Source organism: Musa acuminata, chromosome BXJ1-11, assembly GCF_036884655.1.
Source record: "Musa acuminata AAA Group cultivar baxijiao chromosome BXJ1-11, Cavendish_Baxijiao_AAA, whole genome shotgun sequence".
Lineage (NCBI taxonomy): Eukaryota > Viridiplantae > Streptophyta > Magnoliopsida > Zingiberales > Musaceae > Musa > Musa acuminata.
This window is the reverse complement of record NC_088337.1, coordinates 32,750,291-32,771,350: the sequence shown is the minus strand read 5'-3', so window position 1 is coordinate 32,771,350 and position 21,060 is coordinate 32,750,291. Positions and strand designations below refer to the sequence as shown.

Below are 21,060 nucleotides of genomic sequence, written 5' to 3'. Positions count from 1 at the left end.
AAGACAAAGGAAAAAGTCTTCATTGATAGACATGGAACTAATTCATAAACAACCTTGTTAGCAATGGCATTGTAACTTTCCTCATCAGCATCTATCACCAGCAGATGGAGCCTACAAAACGCCAGGATAAATCCCCATGGCACCTTTTCAGTACACAAAACACAAGGATGCAACTAGGAAAATGAAGCGATATGGACATGAAATACTGATGCTTGATAAGTTGCATATGGTTCTAAGATAAATTTTAACAGGATTTTGTAGAAACAAACTGCAGTTAGAGGCCACAGAAGAGAGGACTCGTGCAATAAGAACACTGAAAACAACCACAGCACATAGGTAAAACTTGCAGCACACAGTTCGATTACTAATATAAACTCGTTGATCGAGTACTTTTAATTTGGAAAATATAACGTGCCAGATTTAAGAGAAAACCTCCTAATAACCTCAACTTCTGATGAGCAAAATTAATCTTCCTCCTCGCCTTCATTCTCAGCAATGTTGAAGTATCTGAGTTCGTAGACAGTGCGATCTTTGTTTGAAGCAATAACTCGCAACCAATCCCGCACATTGTGTTTCTTTAAGTACTTCTTTGTCAAGTACTTCAAGTACCTAAACCAAAAGAAAAGAAGCATTATGTAAGTTTCCTCTACACAACAATTACATTCCTTGTGACGAAAGGGTTGTCGATGGTGATCTATTGTTGTCAAAGGAAAAAAAAAAAGAAATTCCAGTTGCAGACTTGTTGGAAGAACGAATGACGACAATGATGGCCACAACAAAATGTATATATTGTTAATTAGTTCTCCGTAACAATGACAAACACAACAAATTGCATGTATGGTAAATTAGTTCTCCATATGATCACACATTATTCTGCCGTCATTTATGACAACAAGAAAAGCAATGTTCGAACAAGTAGTCAAAACCTTCAGACTACAATCCTTGAAGTGGCTGACTCAAACTATGAACAACATGGCTATGTGTGCTCTGAGAATTATAGTACTCGGTAGGAGATGTTACAATCAAACAGATACTAACCATATGCAGACAACATAAAAATCAACATATACATCAATATATAGAAGTCTAAATTGCTTACCAGCGACTTAAGAATGCTTAATAGCTCAAAACAAGGTGCCACAAACCTGAGATTACCGCAGTCCACAACATTCCATCCATATTGAAGGTACTCATTCATCTAATTCACATATCCAAACACCAAATTTTAATGGAAATTGTAATCCAAAGTGCCACAGAAGCTAAAATTTGCTTCGATTATCCACCATTTTAATCCACAAAATCAAGTGCACATAACCTAGCATACGAAATAGGGCTCAGTTCACACATTTCGCTTGAGATGGGTTACTAGGAAAAAGGAAACACAACATCTCCCCAAACAAATCAAATTGACGCCACAGATTATGATGTATAAACAAGGATAGATTCGCTAACGAAATGTGTCGATTCAGCCTTAGAAGAAATGGAGGAAAAGTAAAGGAAGATACTTCAGAGATCTATCTACATCAAGAGATCAGGGCACGAAGGTTACCGCTTGGAGAACGGGCCCTCCGAGGTGACGGTGATCTTGCTCTTGTCCCGGGTGACGGTCACGGCGTCGCCAAGGGCGCCAGCCTTGCCGCCAGCGACCTTGATCCGCTCCTGGAGGAACTTTTCCAGCGAGGCGATGTCCATGATCTTGTCCTCCACCGGCTTCGCGCAGTCGATCACGAAGGTCGAGCCCTTCTTCTTCCCACCCTTCGCCGCCGCCGCTGCGCTTCCCCCGCGACTCATCGTGGTTACCTCTGCTCTCGTTACAGACACCGCCGCACAGAGGGTTAGGGTTTTCGCAAAGATGGAGATGGAAGCGTTCCCACTGCGGCGGCTCTTATGCATGCCCTTGTTAGGATATCTCGTGGAATAAGATATATCTTTTGCTGCGCGACCGCGTGACTTGATCTTGGCCGCTAGCTTGGTTGGGTAGATCGATCAATAACTTCGAGTTTATGGGACTCCGCGGAACATGTTACACGGAAGTTAGCGGGTTCTGGATCGGGTTAAAACCAGAGCCGAAACCAATATTTTCCATTTATCGAATAAAATCAATCTGATTTAATCGGGTCGGATCGGTGCATCGCCGGTCAGTGTTGAATTGCTGGACGTGACCATTCCTGACCCGATCAAAAACCCGGACGCTTAATATCTCATCCCAAATTATCCATCGGACGGCGGAGATTAGCCGTATTCCAACAATCGCTTATAGACCTCTTTCTTTTGTCGCCCGTGTCCAGATCGAAGCGGAGATTTGGGGGAGAACGCAAGGGGAAAGAGAAGAATCGGCAGAGCGGCGGAGAAGGAGAGGAGATGGCATCGGGCTGGGGGATAACGGGGAACAAGGGGCGATGCTACGACTTCTGGATCGACTTCAGCGAGTGCATGTCCCGCTGCCGGGAGCCCAAAGACTGCGCCCTCGTCCGCGAGGACTACTTCGAGTGCCTCCATCACGCCAAAGAGGTCATCCCATCCCTACCCTCAAATTCCACTCTCTTCCTCTCGTTTTTCTTCTTCTTTAAGATCTTACCAATCTGTGCCTATGTCGCTAAGTCGTTCATGCGACGCTGCATCATTCACTGTCGGATCTAACAGGACTCGGACTTCTGTTTTGGGCATAATCCGCAATTGATGAATAGAGAACAAGGGTTCAATCTCTAAGGACAGAGTGGAAGGATAGCGTTGGATTCATTGCAAATCCTTTTCTCATTCAAGGCTAGCTTAGTTTTGAATTGTACCAGGATCGGCAGTCAGTTCAGGATTGCGGTTCTCTTATGCAAGGCTAGCCCCTTGTGATCATCCGTCCTTTAAGGAATAAACGGAAGTGCATTAGGAAGTTCATGAAGCTCCTTCACAACAATTTCACTTCTAAGTTGCTCACGAATTTTTTTGTGGATTTCAGGAGGACCTTTCGTGTTAATTGGGTCTGTTTGATTTTGGTGAACAAAAATACAAGATAGTCCAACGAGCTTTGGCACTCTTTCTCGCAGCGAGTTATATTAGATTAGGTGTTTTGTGGTTTAGAGAGTAATTATTTAAGATATGAAGCTATAAAAAAATTATTTTTGGATCTATTTATGGACCCCTCCTTTGTGTTGGGAATCGAAGGATCCTTGTTGTGTAAGTTTGTATTTAATTACTTGGGCATGATAGGAGGCGTTCTGTTCATGTTTTTGTTTTTAAGTTTTTATTTATCCCATTATAACTTCAATTATAATGAATTTATAGATATATTTTTATGAAAATATCTACAGATTGAGGCTGGAAATTTGCTAGAGAAATGACAAAACAAAACTAAGGGCCTAGAAACCAACAAAAGTTGATTGAATTGGCTTCCGGGAATTATTAGATATGGGAAACTTGGTAGACTGATGATTAATGTATTAGCGACTAGGAATCAGCAAACAGTTCAATCTGAGAAAAAAAACTCAAAAGGTTAGTAGTGGAAGAAAATGAAGTGGAATTAATGCAAAAATGAAATGCCTCAGAATTTTTATGTAGTTTCACATCTTAATGCACTTTGGTATTGATCTTCAAGTTTTGAGAAGGTCTGTAGTCACGTTATTTAGAAGTTTAGGGTGATCGAGAAGTTTGGAGCAAAGCAATGTTTCAATGTAGGTCTAGCAACTAAACAATATGTACCTTCTGTTTTTGGCATTGATCTGTGCATTATGTTTATTTTCCTTTAGTAAATCAATATGTTATATAATTTGACCAACTAACTGAGAGTTATTTAGGGCCTTAGTGACATTTAGCAAATCCATGCAATTTATTTTATAAATGCAGAATCATATTGTTCACTTCTCATGTATTATTTTCTATTTTAGGAAGTTTATTCTTGACCACTCAAAACAATGGTATGGTTACCTCCTAAAACTAAGTTATCTTTACCAAAAGCAACTTCTCGTTTTTATTTTTGTTAGAATAAGAATTTCAGGGTGAGCAAAAAATAAAGAATTAAGAATACAAATGGAAAAACAATTCAAATGATTCGACTCTTGTATTGATAGAGACATCTGTGAGCAATGAAGGAAAGGAAGAAAAGATATGCAACATTCAGAAATTATAGAAGAAAAAGTACATTACTAACAAACTCTTTAGCCTGTTAAAAAAATTTATTTCAAGATTTACAAAAATGTGTTTTTTGAGGATTTTTTTTTCTTGAGCAATCAATTTTAACCTCTTCTCCATGGAGCACATGTAGGTGAAGGTGCTGCTTGGCCAAGCAGAATATCTCACAATATGTCTTGTGCATTTGACTGGTATATCTGTCAAACCAGGCTAGTAAACATACGATTGCAATTACACAACTAAGCCAAATCTAGATTTCATTGTATGATAAATTCTCTAGTTTCAGTTTCAATTAGAAAAAGGTATTCCTCCAGTCGCTCTCCCCTGCCACCCCCCTCCCCTAGTTGGTCACTAGAGATGGGTGGCCTGGGAAAGTGAAAAATATTGCCAGTGAGAAGTGGTAGTGGAGTCCAATAGTTAAGAATTTATGGGTCAGTATAGATGTTATCTATTTTGTTCATATCAGGCTCATAACGCTTGGCCTTGATTTTTTTAGACTTTAGCGACATGTGGTTTCGTAGGTTGCAACTTGCAGTAATTGCTTATCTTTATACACCTCTTTATATCAGTTTATTTCGCATTGGGAAGAGAAATGACTTGTTTTGAATATACAATGAACTATACCTGGTGTAATCTGCTGGAAGATGAGTATTAACGTAAGAAAATCACAAAGTTCCATAATATTTTCAGTTCAGAAAAAGTACATCAGCAGGCTTGAATCTTCAAGCAATTTCATCAGATTCAGTTTGCCTAAAGAAAATTGCTGTAAGATTGTAGGAGTTCCCACTGCCTTGCTTCTGGTGAAGGTGAAAAGGAATAGAACACTTGAATGGCCACAGCAAGTCTGGTTCTTTCCCTTCATTTATTTTCTACTTCAAGGTTCAATAAATTCTAGGTAGGAAAAAAAAAACTTAAATACATTTGAACTTTTTTTTTTCTGGATCTTCCAAATTTTTCTGTGAAATGACTAGGGCATAAAGGAGTTATCGGCATTTTGAAGTTCTCTTGGTTTTGTACTAGAGTTTATTGTTGTTTTTTGTTATGTTGCCGGAAATAGAAAGAGCTATGAGGTAATCCTTGTTTGTGATTCCTTCTTCAGTGTCAGGACCTGTTTAGTTATTTCTTGTCCATAGTACCATTTTTCTTTTGATTGAAGATGTCATTTCTATGGTTATGAGTGGCTCTAGACCACCCCATATATTAATAATTTGGGCCGTTTCGCAAAATGTTCACTATTTAAAATATTTAATGCTATCACTGTCACTCCTTTTTTGCTTGATACATGTCCTTTCTTTTGGCCATTAATTGTACCTTTTCAATTATTGCAAGAATTTTCAATTGTTAGCTTCTATTCACTGCTCCAAGTTATTTTATAAAGCAATCATCAGGTTTGGAACCTATGATATACATTGATCTGCACTAACTTATTTGCAATTTATGAGGATTCTTAGTCTGAAATGTTGCTAAGAATGTGTCGCTACATAACCTATTTCTGCTTTCATGTTTGTGTTTCGTTTACCATCATGTAAACAGAAAGTACACCATTATGTAACATGACTTTGACTTTCATGTGGTTTTTTTTTTGTTATTCCTTTGCTTTTTTGTGAAGCAATGATGCATTTTCAATGAATGAGGTCATGATTTCTAGACCCTAGATTTAGCACTTGTTCCAGGTTTATAGCTAAAGAATAACTCTCAAGAAATGTGTTGGTTTTCTTGCATAAAATGAATAAGCACTTTGCTGTCGAGTCCCGGTCAAATCAATATGTGCACATTGTTCATTCATCGCTTACTGCTTGACCAGAAATTTGAGATATGTGTGGGTGAGGTAAATAATCTAGTTTGTGCTTCTGAACACTTTTCAGAGTTGTTGACGGCGGATAAATATTTCATTAGATTGTCCCACTCCATTCTCTCTGATTCGCAGGCTAACATTAAAAAATAACTCTCAATAATTGTGTTGGTTTTCTTGCATAAATGAATGAAATCTTTGCTATCATATGTCCTGGTCAAATAAATATGTCCATTTGGTTCATCCATCACAGGCTGCTTAACCAGAAATTTGAGGTACGCTGGGGCAAAGGTTTATAAGCTATATTTAGTTTGTGCTTCCGAACACTTCTGAGAGTTTTTAACGATGGAAATATTTCATTAGATTGTCCTTCTCTGTTATCTCTGATTCACAGGTTTACAAAATGTCCTTTAATGTAATTCATGTTTATGCTAGATGTAAGTGGATTAAGGTATCATATAAGCTTTTTTTTCTTTTTTTTTTTGGTTAGAATGTTTAATCTTAAGAAACATGCATCTTTTGACCTATGTCATGTTCTGAAAAGATAACAAGCTAGAAGTCTGTGATCCTATATTTGACAAAATGCGAATTTGTAGTGCAGTTCCGACGTAGAAACCGTGTTTACAAGGAGGAGCAGCGTCAGATACGAGCAGCTGCACGGAAGGCAGAGGAAGCTGAAGGGGGCAAAGCGAGCAGTCACCATTAGCTGTTCTCATAAGCATCCCTTCCCAATTTGACCAGAGCAGCAACATGGATGGGTTTCGTACTGTTTGCTTTGATGAGTGAAAGCATCATCACCTGTTTTCCTTGCGAATCTGTAGACTTGGTTTGTGCAAGAACCAAGTTAATAATAGTGGCTTTCGTCCAAACAAAGGGATCATTCTATCCGGAAATGTCTAGTTAATTGTTATTACCAAACTGAACTATTTGGTCAATGCCTTTGATTTCTTTCATGTTTCATGGCCCCCCGTTGTTCTATGGTTAAGGGAGTCTTATGAGGCATCAGTTGAACCTTGCTCAACAGATCTCTGACTGCCCACAAGAACGAGCGGAATATGGACTTGTTTGTTGGAATCATCTGTTTGTGAATAGTATAGATTTTGCTAGGACCTATAAGAAGAGATAAACATCTCATCCTGTATGAAGCTGGAAATGATTTATGTAATCGACCCTATAACAAGTTTGTGATCTGCAACGGCAAACACATCCAATATATGTGATCGATCATTAGAACAAGATGAGGCATTGTTATCACAAGTGCAGGATGTAAAACGTCTTCAGAAATGTCTGTGTTTGTTGTCGCATGATTGTAGTTCATCTATTTAATGTTCTTGAACACATTTCTGCCTTAATCTCGGCCCTGATGCGATCATGCGCTGCACAAATTTTAACGCATATGTTGTGTATGTATAGATTACGTCAAGTAACAATTAAATAAATCGGGAAGATAAAATTGACTCAAAGCCGACATGACCCCCAAACGGACCCGAAAGCACTCACTCACACGGTGGAACACTGTGCGTTGATGTGGCAGCTCCCTTGTCGTTGGATGAGAAAAGTGTTTACTGTCGTCTTCCGCGTAAGATTGTCGCGTGGTATGTGCGCGTGGAAGCGGTACCCATCACTCGAAATCCATTTTTGCAGCAATCGGGGGCCACCGCCCGCTTAATCGGACCGCTGAGACGCACCCGATCTCCCGAAATCAACGGCTATTTCGCATGGACGCGCTTTTGAATTCTTCTTCATATAAAGAAAACAACGAAGAAAAGAAATCAAAAGATCGTCTCCTCCTCGACAGATCGACAGATTGAGAGAGTGTGCGTGTGAGGGAGAGAGGCGAATCGAGATCGGGAGGCGGGGAAGATGTTGATGACGAAGAGCTCGATGGGGGCCATGGAAGGGCCCGTGCTTGACGACGTGATCCACCGGCTGTTGGAAGGCAGGCAGGGCGGCCGCCAGGTCCAGCTCTCGGAGTCGGAGATCCGCCAGCTCTGCATCGAAGCCAAGCACGTCTTCCGCGCCCAGCCCAACCTCCTCGAACTCCACGCCCCCATCAAGATTTGCGGTTGGTTGTCGGATTCCCGATCTCATCCTTGACATTGGTCGCATTCGATACGTCGCTACTTTAGATTCGCGATTTCCTGGCTTGTGATTTAGAGCTTTGATCGTCATCGAGTTAGGCGCATAATAATACTATCGAATAGAATGCTTTTGGGGCCTTATAATGTTGCGAATAGCATTAAGGAAAACATATCGGCAATTGTCCCGTGAAATCGGTATCAACTTTCTCGTGATTAACATGATCAACAAATCTTGCTTCACAAATATCAATGTCCTAGTCAATGTATAGATTTCATTTATCTGTGATTTATTCTTCTATCCAAAGCTGCTGAAAGGTCAAGGTCAACAGTGGAGGAATTTCCACGGAATGAAAGTTAGAATGTCGTCTTCATCTTTTTCCCCATTTGATGAGGTCAGATTTGGTCGCCTTGCTAATTTGCTGAGGTAGACAACACGTAATTGATTATGGGAGTATCAAAGTGGGTCGAGGCGGGATGCCTCATGGAGTTGAAGCGAACCGATACGGCACAAGTCTAAGATGTAGAGTTGTTCCAGATCGAAGTGTTCCACTGAGTAGAAGAGTGCTATGAGGCAAATCCTACCGAGGGGCTGAGATAATGGAGTGAGTGGTCGAGTTGAGTTTTAGGCCCTCCTATCATTCTGGACGTGGATCCCCCTCCATTTCGAAAATGCAGGAGAGGAGACATTGACGCTGAGATTTCCAGACCTACAAAGGATGCACTTTGGTGGGTTAAACCATATTCAAAGTCTCTGTTATGGTAATTTGATAGTTTGTATTCTATGGTTGCTACTTGAGACTGATTAGATGAGGGAATTACTTGAATAGATGAATTCATCGACTTTGTTGCTTTGCATAAGCGAGTGCAAGATCCAAACAAAGCCCTTGGCTTCAAGATACCACATCAAACTTAGATCATATTAACACTATGTTATGTATAGCTTTTAGGCAGATGATCATTGTCAAATGGCATTTAACTAGACCAGTTTGCTGTGTGACTAAAATAGAGTCAGCTTCTTAATGCAGTTCTTTTTATATAATGCTCAAATTACAATGCTAGACTTTGGAAGGATGTAGGGTTCACATAACATAGGACAAATGAAGATTTTAGGATCATCAAGTGGCGAGCTAAAATAATGTTCTTATCTCATTGATGCAAAAAAAACAACCTATTGATCACTTGCAAGCTATATTACCTCATGTAATTAACAACGGGTTATAGCTTTCCATTCAATTATTTCTTAATATTTTACCATTCTGGATAGGCAACTTCCATGAACACTCTTTCACCCACCTGCTTTTGTCCAAAGCGCTACATGGTCCTTTGCCTCTTTTGTGATGCTATGCTTGACAGAGTCAATGTGGCACTATTGCTTGTAATTTGCGACTAGCTGACTAAATTTACATAAATCCACATATTATATATTTGAGTTGAGTTGAATTGAATTAGAATTCTTGGGAATAGTATCCACTATTATAAACAATTACATCCTAATATTTGTTATTAATAAAACAAATAATATGGCTGATAGAGACATCTGATCGGATTCCTTGGACTTCATGTTTTTCTCTACACCACCATGCCAAACAACGACTGCAATTAGTTATTTGTCTGAGGAATTGTGTTCCAACTGAGAAAATAGAAAAGGATAATAAGTCAAAAAATAATATTAGCAGAAAAGATACATGAAATCACCTATTTCAGTTACAATGGCTGCTCTATCAGGTGATTGTTGTCTGCTTGGCTCAAGGTTCTTGTTTTATTTCATTGCTTGGACTGACCCAGAAAGTCTGCCTCGGCCATAGTTGCAGCAGACTGAAACGGAGAACAAAATCAGTATAAAATGCATCAACAAATAAAGTATGTTTTTCCCTTTGTGAATTGATACCAATCTCAACCCTTTATTTCCAGAATGCTTCAAAGTTTTCATTGATCAAAATGTGAAGTTCTTGGTCAGGCCACTGGGCATAACTAAGCAAAAAATCTTGTTCCCAATAGCTACCAAAATACCAATTTTGACATCTATTTCAGGTGATATACATGGACAATATCTTGACCTTCTGAAGTTATTTGAAAAAGGTGGCTTTCCTCCTCATTCTACTTATTTATTTCTTGGGGATTATGTGGATAGAGGCAAACAAAGCTTGGAGACGATATGTTTGCTTCTGGCATATAAAGTCAAGTACCCTGATAAAATCTTTCTACTACGTGGAAATCATGAAGATGCAAAAATAAATCGAGTTTATGGATTTTACGACGAATGTAAAAGGAGATTCAACGTTCGTCTCTGGAAGACATTCTGTGATAGTTTTAATTATTTACCAATGGCAGCATTAATTGATAAAAAGATATTGTGTATGCATGGGGGCCTTTCACCGGAGTTGAATAGCTTGGACCAAATCAGAGATATCAAAAGGCCCACTGAAATACCGGATTATGGTCTTCTTTGTGATTTGCTTTGGTCCGATCCTGATCCTAAGATTCAAGGATGGGCTGAGAGCGATCGCGGCGTTTCGGTTACATTTGGCGCTGATAAGCTTGCAGAGTTTTTGGACCAGCATGAGCTTGATCTCATATGCCGCGGTCACCAAGTCAGTAGAGCTTTGGCTTACTTTGTCATCTTTCCTTTTCTCTGTACTTGTAAATGTTGCTAACAGTATATTTCCTCTTAGGTAGTTGAGGATGGTTATGAATTTTTTGCAAATCGGCGATTGGTTACTTTATTTTCGGCACCAAACTACTGTGGAGAGTTTGATAATGCAGGTGCATTGTTGAGCATAGACAAAAACCTATTCTGTTCATTTGAGATATTGAAACCCTATGATTTCATGTCTACTCCAGGCAGCTCCAATGCATTAAAAACAGCACCTAAGAAGGTATCCCCTTTCCCACTGCAGTTTCTCATTACTGATTTGCTTCCTTTTGCTTGTTGAAGATTCTAATATGTTATTGTGAATTCCAGTCAGAAACTGGCAAAGTTTGACGTGTCTTCAATCGTTTGTCGAAGTTTAACTCGGCTCCAAAGGGGGAGATCTAATGGGTGTGGATCCGCCGGAGCTTGCACTAACTCTGTTGCAGTTCTGGTACTTTGGTAGAGCTTACGACTAATTTAACTCTCTGTTTTAAATGATCAGGAGAGCCAAGCTTGTCTATCAAGCCGGAAACACCATGTGTAAACAACACTAAGAGCTTTGTTCATGTACAGCAGCAATGTAGGATACTCATGTTCTTTTCTTCTCCACCATGTTGGTGGCTGCACTTTCTACTTGTAGCTGCAAGCGATTCCTTTCGGATCCTCTCATTGTGTTGGTTATCTTTCCTCGACACTCAAATGCATATTTGATCATCTATTGTGTCATATTTAGTGCAGCACTGTTGTTATTTCGGTGATAATAATGTTCGAGTCCAAAAAATAATCTCAGCATAAAATTGTATATAATAACACTATTTGTATTTCTTAAATAAAATAATATTAATCTTTGAAATGCTTAATTTATAGAGTTATATTTTTTGTATCTTTATCCTGAAAAGAGAAAATCGTAAAAATAAATAATTCATCGTGAATCGATCGTAAAAAGAAATTTATGGTTCACTTTTCTTAAAATATAAGAATTTAATGGTTCTTATAATAATTGTTACAAAGACGTATATTAAAGAAATGATGATGATGTACGCTAAATTACCGAATTATGTGACTCATCAATCGATGATGTGTTCCTCCAAAATACCTCATATTTATTATATCTACTATATGTGAGATGGCGCACATACGTGTATATATTATATATATCGGGACTATAAATAAAACGACGTAAACCGTAAAGACCAAAATAGCCTTATCCTTCGTGACCCCATCAAAAAAGAACAAAACGACGGACGGTGTTTCCGTCAAACAAAACAATCCGACAGCTGCCCGCGTCAGCAAAACCAGCGGCAAGCGGCCGCCCTCCCCCGGCGGCGCTCCGCTGGGTACGTCCCTTCCGCCACCGCCGCTGCTGCTGCTGCTGCGGCGAGGGAGCAGCAGTCCCTCGTTCCGCTCTCCTCGTCCATAAAGATCTGCCTGCACCGGCACTCCTCGCTGCAGAAGGCTCGGTCTCCTCTGAAATAGTATATACTAAGCCAAAAGCAAGCTGCATAAAGCCCTTTAGAGAGAGAGAGAGAGAGAGAGGTGCTCGTTCCCTGGTTTGTTCCTGACCTGTACATGTATATATCTTTGCCTTGTTGAAGCTTTCCCCTGCAGAGGCAGCAGTGTTCCAGAAAAGTGCTCCGACGGGCAGAAACAGATGTAGAGGAGAAGGAGAAGGTAGAGTTCTTGAGGAAGGAAGTCTTGCTTATGACATGGGTGTGTTTTGGGAAGGTCTTTTGGGTTTCTAGAAGAACGCTCAAACCCGCCATTTTACTGCTACTACCGCACAAACTTCGACCTCTTCCTCTCTTCCCTTCCCCTGTGCTGCTGCTGCTGCTGCTGGTGGTGGCAAATGGGGGCGATACATAAGGAAGAAGGGAGGCCTGCGTCTGCTGCTCCGCAGGAACATGGTAAGGAGGGAGTCTCAGCTTTGATGGGAATTCGGGGAACAGACGGACGGATCTTTTTAGCCTCGGTCCGGTCGCCCATTTGTCGTTTTGTTATATATATATATATAACTATTACCCCTTCAAAGCTCTATGTTTCCTCGTCGGTGAGCAGCCGTCAACGAGTCGAACCGATTCATGCGCACCTTGCGCTCGAGTTTTCCGGTCGCCGCAGCTTTGGGATGCATGCATCAAAGGACGTATATGCATGGTCTACGGATGCATGCGTCAAATTATTACCTAAACTATGACCCATAAAAGGAAGGCCTCTTCCCTCATGCAATCATCTCTTAAGTCTCCGATTTAGACTCAGTCCTTTGGACTCTTAGCTGATTCAAGTATCAAGGGATCTTGCTGAGCATACGAAAGAAGTAATCCCCAAAAAGAGACCTGTTGTTCTCTACGTGCTTAATGGCTGGTTGCGAGGCACAAAAGCAACACTTAGGCTCACTGGTGCCTTCCCTCTGTCTGGGGTCTCAGCATGCATACTTACCAAGCCGCAAGAGCGTCGCAGAGCACAAACACCACCTGGTGTGCAAACAGCCAACTGTGTCGGAAAACTACAACCAAGTTGGCAAGAGATCTATAATCTCCTCATCGAAAGGGAAAATTTGCATCTTGTCTCACAGAAGAGGACCAGATTGCTCTCGTGATCATCCCAAAGTGTTTATTTACCTTCTTATTTGCTCCGAAATACCAAGATGAGATGCGCAGGGTCGAAGGAGAGTGGTCTTTTGGGGGGTGGGGAAGGCTAGGAGGCGACGGAGGGAGGGGCGGCGGTGTCGCCGTAGGCAAGGAGGCCGGGTACCGGTAAAGCCCGAGTATGTGGTGGTGCCACGAGTACCAGAGTTCCGGAGAGCCGTGGAGTAGGAGCACCGCACCTCCTGCCCCTTTCCCTTCTCCGCTACGTGCATGTTGATCCCATTCACCTCCAACGTTCGGTGACTGATCTCTCTCTCTTCGACGCATGTCAAAGCAAAAACGCCGGCCAAATAGCACTGCATGGCTTCGGCTGCTTTGTCTCTGCATGGAGGCGACGTTGTTTCAGAGGCAGTTTACGTAAGGCCGGCATCAGAATAAAGTTGGTCTTTCTTGATTCCAAGCTACGGATATTACCGGGTCGGATATTTTAAATCCGGATTCGTAGAATCCACTTAAATGGAATCAGGAAAGGATTTATCGGGTATGTCTGTAGCTTGTAATTTAAGATCCAATATTTCACCATTTGCATGGATTTATCACTCGTAGGCACGGATCTTAAAGACAGTGACCGAATTTATGCACGTATCCCAAAGTATGATAAGTATGGATCATGAATGGGGAGGAAACCGGAGAGGATCTTGGGTTAAGTTGCTCGGAGTAAGTGGATGATTCGACTTAAACGGGTCGGATGAATGCGGGTGTCCCGTATATCCGACCCGCTCCCGTGGTACGGCTGCGTGCAAGGCGATGCCGTGCCGTGCAGTGCAGTGCGCCCCTTTCTCTTCCTTGCCACGCACAGCACCGAAATGAAACGACAGCAAACACAAGAGCCGATGAAACCCCCTTCATTTGTTCTTTGTTTCATTTAATTTGTGCTTCTTCCTCGTCTGCCTACCTCCCATTGATAGCCAGGAGGAGGAACGGACGCACGCATGGAGACGTCCTCGGCCGCCGCCACCTGCGGCCTCGGCTTATCCGCCAAGCCCCTCCTCTTCGCCGCCACCCTCTCCCTCTCCGCCGTCAGATCAGACCCCTTTCGCTCCGCCGCCACGTCCCGCGCTCTCGACCACCGTACCTGGCGCCGCACCCGCCGCGGGCTCGAGGGCGTCGGCTCCTCTTCCGACCCTCCTTTCGGCCGCGGAGGCGACGGCGGAAAGGGCTGGAACCTCGGCAGCGGCGGCGACGGGGCCTCGACACCGTCTTCGTCGTTGCATCCGGCATTCCTTCTCATTTACCATGTCCTCTGCTGGATTGCCCTTTCCAGCTGCACCCACTTCGCTCTTAAGAAGATGGCGCAGCTTCTCGTGGCGACGAGGACGACGCTACCTTTAAAGTCGCCAGCGTCGGCGAGCTGATTTCAAACCAACCCCCCATATCTCTCTCTCTCTCTCTCTCTCTCTCTCTCGATAGTGGTTCCAACAATTAATTATTCAACCAAAAGATAGATTTCTTTTCTTATATTTGTATAATTAACGTTAGCATAAAATTTGTAATCATTTATGTTTGTGTAAACAACTATGCCGTGGTCTCGGGGCCAACACGGTTTTGGTCTGATTGCGGTGGTCCGGTCGGGACGTTGCGTCGAGAGGGAGGCTTTTCCGTAGCGCCGGGAAGAAGTAATTCCGTCCTTGTACCTGCACACAGGTCGGGTTGGAAGCTCGGACCCTTCCGACGATTAAGTTAGTGATGAGAAGCGGTTTGTTCTCCCCCCCCTCCCCCCCACATCGTTTAGAACTCGGGGGTATTTATAGGGAAGTTTAGTGCTACCTGATGTGCTTACCCGCAGGAGCAGGATCGTACCATCATGTGTTACCTGATGTGCTTGCCCACAGGAGCAAGATCGTACCTCTGATGGCGTTTGATGTTGCTGTTGGCATTGCATGAAGAACCGAACTACCGCAGGGCATGGGCGTGCCTCGATCGTCGTTCTCCTTTGCCTCAGCTAAGCATGTTGGGTCAGACAACGACGAAAGAGCGGGTGACGTCAACGCACATCGCATCGGCTATTGCCCTCTTTGGGCAGAGTGTCGTCCAGGCATGGCTGACATCGTGGCGCGTCATGTCGCCATTATTACCCTCATCGATTGAGATTACAAAGATCGCCCCCATTTTAGCCCATAGAGATCCTGTCTATTTATAGATGAGAGCAAAAGTTTTAGGATAAGTTACTATAAGAGTTCCTCGCTATCTATAACATATTTTACCTAATTAAATAGGACCTCATAATCTATAGAATAATTTCTAGAAAAAGAGATATTATTTTTTAAGTCTCTTGAAATAAAAATAAGGTAAGCTAATCTAAACTAAGCTACAAACTATTAGTGTAAACAATCTTAAGTCGTGGCCTTGGGGCTGACGCAGTTGGGTTCGGGTCCGAATGATTGGGGATCTTCCGGGAGCGACCTTTGAGACTGCTGCGGTGGTTCGATCAGAGCGGGTTGGTCGTTCCCTCTGGGAGGGGACTCCTCGCCTGGGCACGCGATGGGAGGCATCCCGTCTTCGTCCCTGTAGGGGGTTTTTTTGTTCCTCTCTTTCCTTTTTCGGGGCGCGAGAGTTTTCATAGTGAGAATTATCGTTACCTAGTGTGCTTGCCCGCAAGGAGCAGGATCGTACTTCTGGTGGCATTTGACATCGTCGTTGGCGTGACGTGAGGGATCAAGCCGGAGAGGAGTGTTAATGTGCCTTGGTAGGCTTTCCGGTCCGTGTTGACCAAGTGTTGTCGGTCCATGGGGCATAATCTAGGCCAGCCGATGTCATGCGAGTCTTACCCTAATTATTACCCTCGTTATAAACGAAGTTTGAGGATCAAATCTCTTCATCATTTTTTCTATAAAAAAAAAATCATAATTTATTATCATTAAATTTTATATCATTCGACCTATCACTCGATCCATGTCTTCCATGGACCGGGATGGATGCCTAGTTTAAAGAGACATGTCTATATATAAACCTCCTTTCTAGTTCTCCAATACCGACTGAATGCATGCCAATGTCTGAAACCTATTCAGCTTCTCCGGTCTCCTCCTACATCAATCCAGGAGTAAATGGAACGCCGGTTTTCGGAAGCCATGTCTTCCCTTGGATGAACTGCTGCACTGTGTACTTGTGCGCGTGCGTCAGGTCGACCTTCTTGTACCCTTTCCATGTCACCCTCTTCGCCGTCGCCGCCCCTGGGCCACGGTTGCCGATTTCGGTGTAGAAGCAGGTTTTCAGGCCGAAGTCCCCCACCCATGGCTGCCACCCGTCCTCGTTGATGAGGCCGTCGATCTGCGATTGCATGATTATGGTCCTCGAGTACTCCTTCCACGGTCGGCCGAGGTAGCTCCGTGTCGTGGTGCTGGCCGACGAGAGCGTCGGGTCCGCGCTGATGGTGCAGTTGTGGAGGACGATGCCGGTTGCCTCGTGCCGGTCCTTGCGGCCCTGCGCAGTGACGATGCACTGCTGGTTTGCCATGGGCTTCCTCACGAGCATCAGGCAGTTCTGGAACACGACGGCGGCGTCGCCGAACAGGAAGTCGATGGTGCCGGAGATGGTGCACTCCCTGTAGAACTGCCGCTTGGTGTGGGTGTAAAGCGTGTCCTGGTAGCCGTCCATCTGACACAGATAGAAGACCGACTTGTCCGACTGCACCCGCAGGGCCACCGCCTGGTGCTTCGCCGCGCCCGCCGTGTTCTCCACTCCCAGGTTCTTGCCGATGAACCCGTCGCCGACCACCGCTGCAGTTTCGATCATGTAAAATGAACGTTTAGAAACGCAGAGTACACAGGATTCGTGAACTGAGGCAAGTAGATACCGAGGGTTGCTGTCTTGAAGGTTGACGTGCCATCGACGTAGTTTAAGCTTCCGGTGATCTTCGTCTTGGTCGGGCCGTCGCCGAACATCATGACATTGGTCATGCTTCGCTCCACCATCACGTTCTCCTTGTACACGCCTTCCTTGATGTAGATCACGAAGGTGGCATTGCCCTTCTTGGGCACCGCGCTAAGAGCTTGGGTGATGGTCTTGTACTTTCCACTCCCGTCCCGAGCCACCGTCACGTCCGGCTTTATATCCTTCGTTGAGAGCGCCAGAAGCTTCCGCTTGTCGTTGCCGACCCAGGAGGGGAACTCGCCGCGCTCCCCTTCGTCATCCGACAGCAGCCGCCTGCCGAGGGAGGAGAGTTGGAAAGAGGCCAGGACGGAAGATATCCCATCGATGATGGCGAGAGCGTTGCTCGTCAGGGCGGACGAGCTGTTCAACGCCTTGCTCATGTTGTCGGCAGCGTCCCCCGTGGTGTTATCGAACCCGTCGAGGCATGTCTGCTGGTAGGTGATCGTGGCGCTCAGCCAGACCTTGAGGTCGTCGACCACGTCGCTCATCTTCGCCATATCGACCCCTCCGAACCTGGCCACCGAGTTCTTGAGGTCGTCGATGGCGTAATCGAGCAGCTCCTTGCAGTTCTCGAGGGCTTCGCTCGTCCTCGGGTCTTTCGCGGCCTCCTGCAGGACGGATGAGTGGTTGAAGGCTTCACGTAGGCTGTCCATCGCCGAGGTGAACGACAGCTCTACGAGCTTCTTGGGGTCGGTAACGTTGCCCGCCCTGGCAGCGAGGGAGCTCTGGCATTCTTCCGCATAGTCGGTGGGACGGCAGATGGCCCGAATGGCCTTCGACGTGGTTGTGAGCTCGGCATCGCTAGATGAGCTGCTGCTATTATTGCGTCGCGAGACCCCGACGGCCACCGCGACCACCATGGCCAAGAGGACTATCGCAGAGCCCGCGACGAGGACAAGCTTCTTCTTATTCCCCTGCGCAGGCTGGTTGAGGTTCGATACCTGCCCATAGCCGGAGGTCATCCTCGTACTTGTCGTCGCTGGTTTGAGATTACGGTGGGGCGGGAAAAGTTGGAAAGGCTAGTGTGGAGGGAGTTCGAGAGAGACGGATGCGGGAACGAGGATATATAGGGGAAGAAGAGGACAAAACAAAGGATGGTTGGAATTGGCTCCGGGAAGAAGTGGCGGACAGACTGGAGAGCCATCGGACAAAATAGGGGGTCGTTATACGCCCTAATTTTTAGGAGCAAGAGAAGAAGGAAGCATTTGGTCCACTTGCTGGTCAATGGCTCAGCATAGCTGTCGTCGCATCCCCTGCTCCTCGGAACGCTATTGATTAAGCCGTACTAACGCTCTCCTAGTCATCAACTCCTCCAGTATGGTGCACTCATAGATTGCCACGTAAATGGTTCACTTATATTTAACGGGATGCGCTGCCCCACCTGCTCCCTTCGCTTTTTAGATTCCAAGTTTTGCTCAGAAACTCGCTTTGTAATGAGTGGAACAAAGTTTGTAATGGGGCCCATAGCGTTAGCGTCAGGTGCGAAGGTGGGTTGCTTACGAATTCATGTCTCACATCGGGGTCTTGTCGTCCCGCATCACTTCTCTGTTCTCCCACCGCCTTTCCGACCCTATAAAAGAATTCCCGTCGTCCGGTTTCTTCTGTCGCTCCGTTGGGGCTTTGGTGGTTTTCCGCTCCTCCTCTGATGACTACAGTCCGCTAAATCACTTGCCGGAGGGGGAGCATGTAGCTGAGACCGCGCCGAAGCAAGTACAGGTGATCGTAGACGCGGAGGCGGAGGGAGGACAACACGGTCGAGATCTGCAACAACCGGCGGGAGGGAAAGCCTCCAGAGGAGCAACGTGAGGGGATCCAGGCCCAGCCCGTCACCGAGATGATCCACGCTTCTGCCATAGGGAAGAAGGTAATCACACTCCGATGATTCTTTGATTATTCTTGTGGTTTTGATTGCTGGATCGGGTCGACCGGATCAGTTTCTCTTGGGTTTCGGTAGGATTCCTGGTGATAGGGTTAGGGTTTCGGATTCGGGCACCTTGGCACACTCACTTTGCCGTTTGATTTGGTGATTGCAGTTGGGAAATCTTCCGGCGACGGTGGCGAATGTTCTTTCTGATGGGAACACTATGCAATTTGAAGCTATCATGCAGTTCCACAGATTACTCTTTCGATCAATGAATCTGCAACATATAGCTGTTAATTCATGCTATTATTCGTTTCTTTTTGAATCTTGGCCATTCTGAATTGTTCAATGAGTCGTTCATACACTTTGCTTGTTGTTTGTATCGGAACGAAGTCCTCCGATCGAGGAAAGCTACAGTCAGGTATGATTGCTGCAAGCGATGGTCAGTCACAGTCCCTTTTACTCTTTGCCGTTCCATTTCGCTTGCTGTTTCCTCATGTTCCGAACTCTTGTTCGTGTCAATCACTGATCGTTTTAGATATCAGCTTTCCCGTTTCTGTATGTTTTTGGAAGCAAGTCGATGGTGGTACAAATGGTGGCCAATATTCGTTTTTACATAGGGTGCCCCTTATTTTTTATTTAGACAAAAATATCCTTATTCTTTTTCTTAAATGATTTGACCATAAATATTATTAAAAAAATTCTTAATTTTAATAATTAATCATCGCAAAATTCTCAAAAAAATAAAAATGGTACAAATTATTTTAGAATCACTAAAATAATTAGAACATGATTCTAAGATAATTGATACGAATATATATATATATATATATATATATATATATATATATATATAATTATTAATTTTTTTAATAATATATGTGATCCAAATTATCTTAGTAAAAGAGATAGAAAAAAGGGCACCCAGGTAACAACAAATTTAGGGGGTGTCATGGTGGGGACTTTGTTTTCGATAAAATGGCCTAACTCTTATAAAAGTCAATTAATTAAGTCTTTAATTGGAAGAATAGATTGGGACACTTAAATTTCAATTTATTTGAAAGCAGTAGTATTAGTAGTAGTAATAATAATAATAGATCTTTAAGGAAGACAATTAGGGATTGGCTAAACAAAACATTACATAAAATCTTTTTGATGATCAAGAGATGAATAGGGGTATGAGGTCTCAAAGGTACACACACAATGTGGCTGACCACGGGGAGACCTCATAAATGGCATATGGTTCGCACGAAAGCGGGCGGAGGGCTGAGGGCAGCGGCTCATCGGCCGTGGACGAGGTAGGAGCAGCGGGACTTGAGCCAGTGGAGCCCCCGGCGGAGGGAGGCCCTCACCTTGCTCTCCACGGCATACGCCTTGTACCTCGCCATCCTCCTCCGCTGTGCCGCCTCGGGGTCGCTGGACCACCACGGCCTCGCCGACGAGGAGGACGTGGCCCCGCTCCCCCGCCGAGGTTTCAACCGCGGCGGGCTGTCGGCCCGGTGCTCCATCCGTCGGCCCTTGTAGAATCTAGGGGGATCGATTCGAAGGTTTGTCTTGCGGGTTTTTGCGTGGCTTAGATGTGAGGGAGAGATCGAGGAGGAGGGATTTAAGGATGGCGGAAGAGTGGATTGGAGCTGGCAATTGTTATTTTAGGAGAAATGTCAGTAGCGATTAACAGATGGTAATTATTTCCTACTATCTTCGGATACGACGACGATGCGGTCGGTGGTGCTAATGTGCTCTGCCATTTGTATCTTAAATTGGAACCATCACCCGCATCTCAACCGTTGATCCAGGCAACACTCCCCGAGAACAATGTCTCCATCATAACATCATGTGAATTCATTATCGATTTGCTCATCCAGGTCTCCCAAGTGAGATACACTCAGATCAAACATCCTTAGATTGAGAGTATGAATTCTCGTCATGAAACCGTGTGAATTCATCACATTCTTGTCCATCTACTTCTCCCATGTGGGACAATGGTATTTGAGAAAAGAAGTAATTATTAGATCCCTTCAACAACAAAAATACTTATCCCGATCTTTTCGAACCCTCATTAG

General features: G+C 44.1%; 5 protein-coding genes and 1 long non-coding RNA gene across 8 annotated transcripts; 4 read left to right on the top strand and 2 right to left on the bottom strand.

The window, feature by feature from the left end:
• Window positions 1-192: 192 nt before the first annotated feature.
• On the bottom strand, window positions 193-1,837 carry LOC103972407 (60S ribosomal protein L22-2-like). Its single transcript, NM_001377450.1, is given in 2 exon segments — window positions 193-609; window positions 1,550-1,837. Coding segments are annotated over 2 exon segments (387 nt in total). The 5' UTR covers window positions 1,792-1,837; the 3' UTR covers window positions 193-464.
• A 443-nt stretch (window positions 1,838-2,280) lies between these two features.
• LOC103972406 (NADH dehydrogenase [ubiquinone] iron-sulfur protein 5-B) lies at window positions 2,281-6,864 on the top strand. Its single transcript, XM_009386740.3, has 2 exons — window positions 2,281-2,511; window positions 6,513-6,864. Exons 1-2 carry the CDS (start codon window positions 2,362-2,364, stop codon window positions 6,615-6,617), a joined length of 255 nt encoding a protein of 84 aa, XP_009385015.2. The 5' UTR covers window positions 2,281-2,361; the 3' UTR covers window positions 6,618-6,864.
• Window positions 6,865-7,697: 833 nt separating this feature from the next.
• LOC103972405 (serine/threonine-protein phosphatase PP1) lies at window positions 7,698-11,338 on the top strand. Of its 3 annotated transcripts, XM_018820232.2 has the most exons (5): window positions 7,698-7,976; window positions 10,024-10,583; window positions 10,665-10,755; window positions 10,834-10,868; window positions 10,955-11,338. In XM_018820232.2, the coding sequence occupies exons 1-5, from the start codon at window positions 7,775-7,777 to the stop codon at window positions 10,973-10,975; spliced, it is 909 nt and encodes a 302-aa protein (XP_018675777.2). In that variant the 5' UTR covers window positions 7,698-7,774; the 3' UTR covers window positions 10,976-11,338. The 3 variants fall into 3 exon arrangements, with proteins under 3 accessions (XP_018675777.2, XP_009385014.2, XP_064947311.1); XM_009386739.3 differs by having other exon boundaries at window positions 10,665-10,868; XM_065091239.1 differs by having other exon boundaries at window positions 7,773-8,718; window positions 10,665-10,868.
• A 2,860-nt stretch (window positions 11,339-14,198) lies between these two features.
• On the top strand, window positions 14,199-14,621 carry LOC135596506 (uncharacterized). Its single transcript, XM_065088554.1, has one exon. The coding sequence runs from the start codon at window positions 14,199-14,201 to the stop codon at window positions 14,619-14,621; it is 423 nt and encodes a 140-aa protein (XP_064944626.1).
• A 1,669-nt stretch (window positions 14,622-16,290) lies between these two features.
• Window positions 16,291-18,098, bottom strand: LOC103972667 (putative pectinesterase/pectinesterase inhibitor 28). Its single transcript, XM_009387011.2, has 2 exons — window positions 17,060-18,098; window positions 16,291-16,982 (listed from the first exon to the last, which is right to left on the bottom strand). The coding sequence occupies exons 1-2, from the start codon at window positions 18,096-18,098 to the stop codon at window positions 16,291-16,293; spliced, it is 1,731 nt and encodes a 576-aa protein (XP_009385286.2).
• Window positions 18,099-18,861: 763 nt separating this feature from the next.
• Window positions 18,862-19,361, top strand: LOC135596678 (uncharacterized). The gene is made up of 2 exons (XR_010480997.1): window positions 18,862-19,000; window positions 19,170-19,361. It is a non-coding gene; the product is annotated as an uncharacterized LOC135596678 (long non-coding RNA).
• Window positions 19,362-21,060: the final 1,699 nt, after the last annotated feature.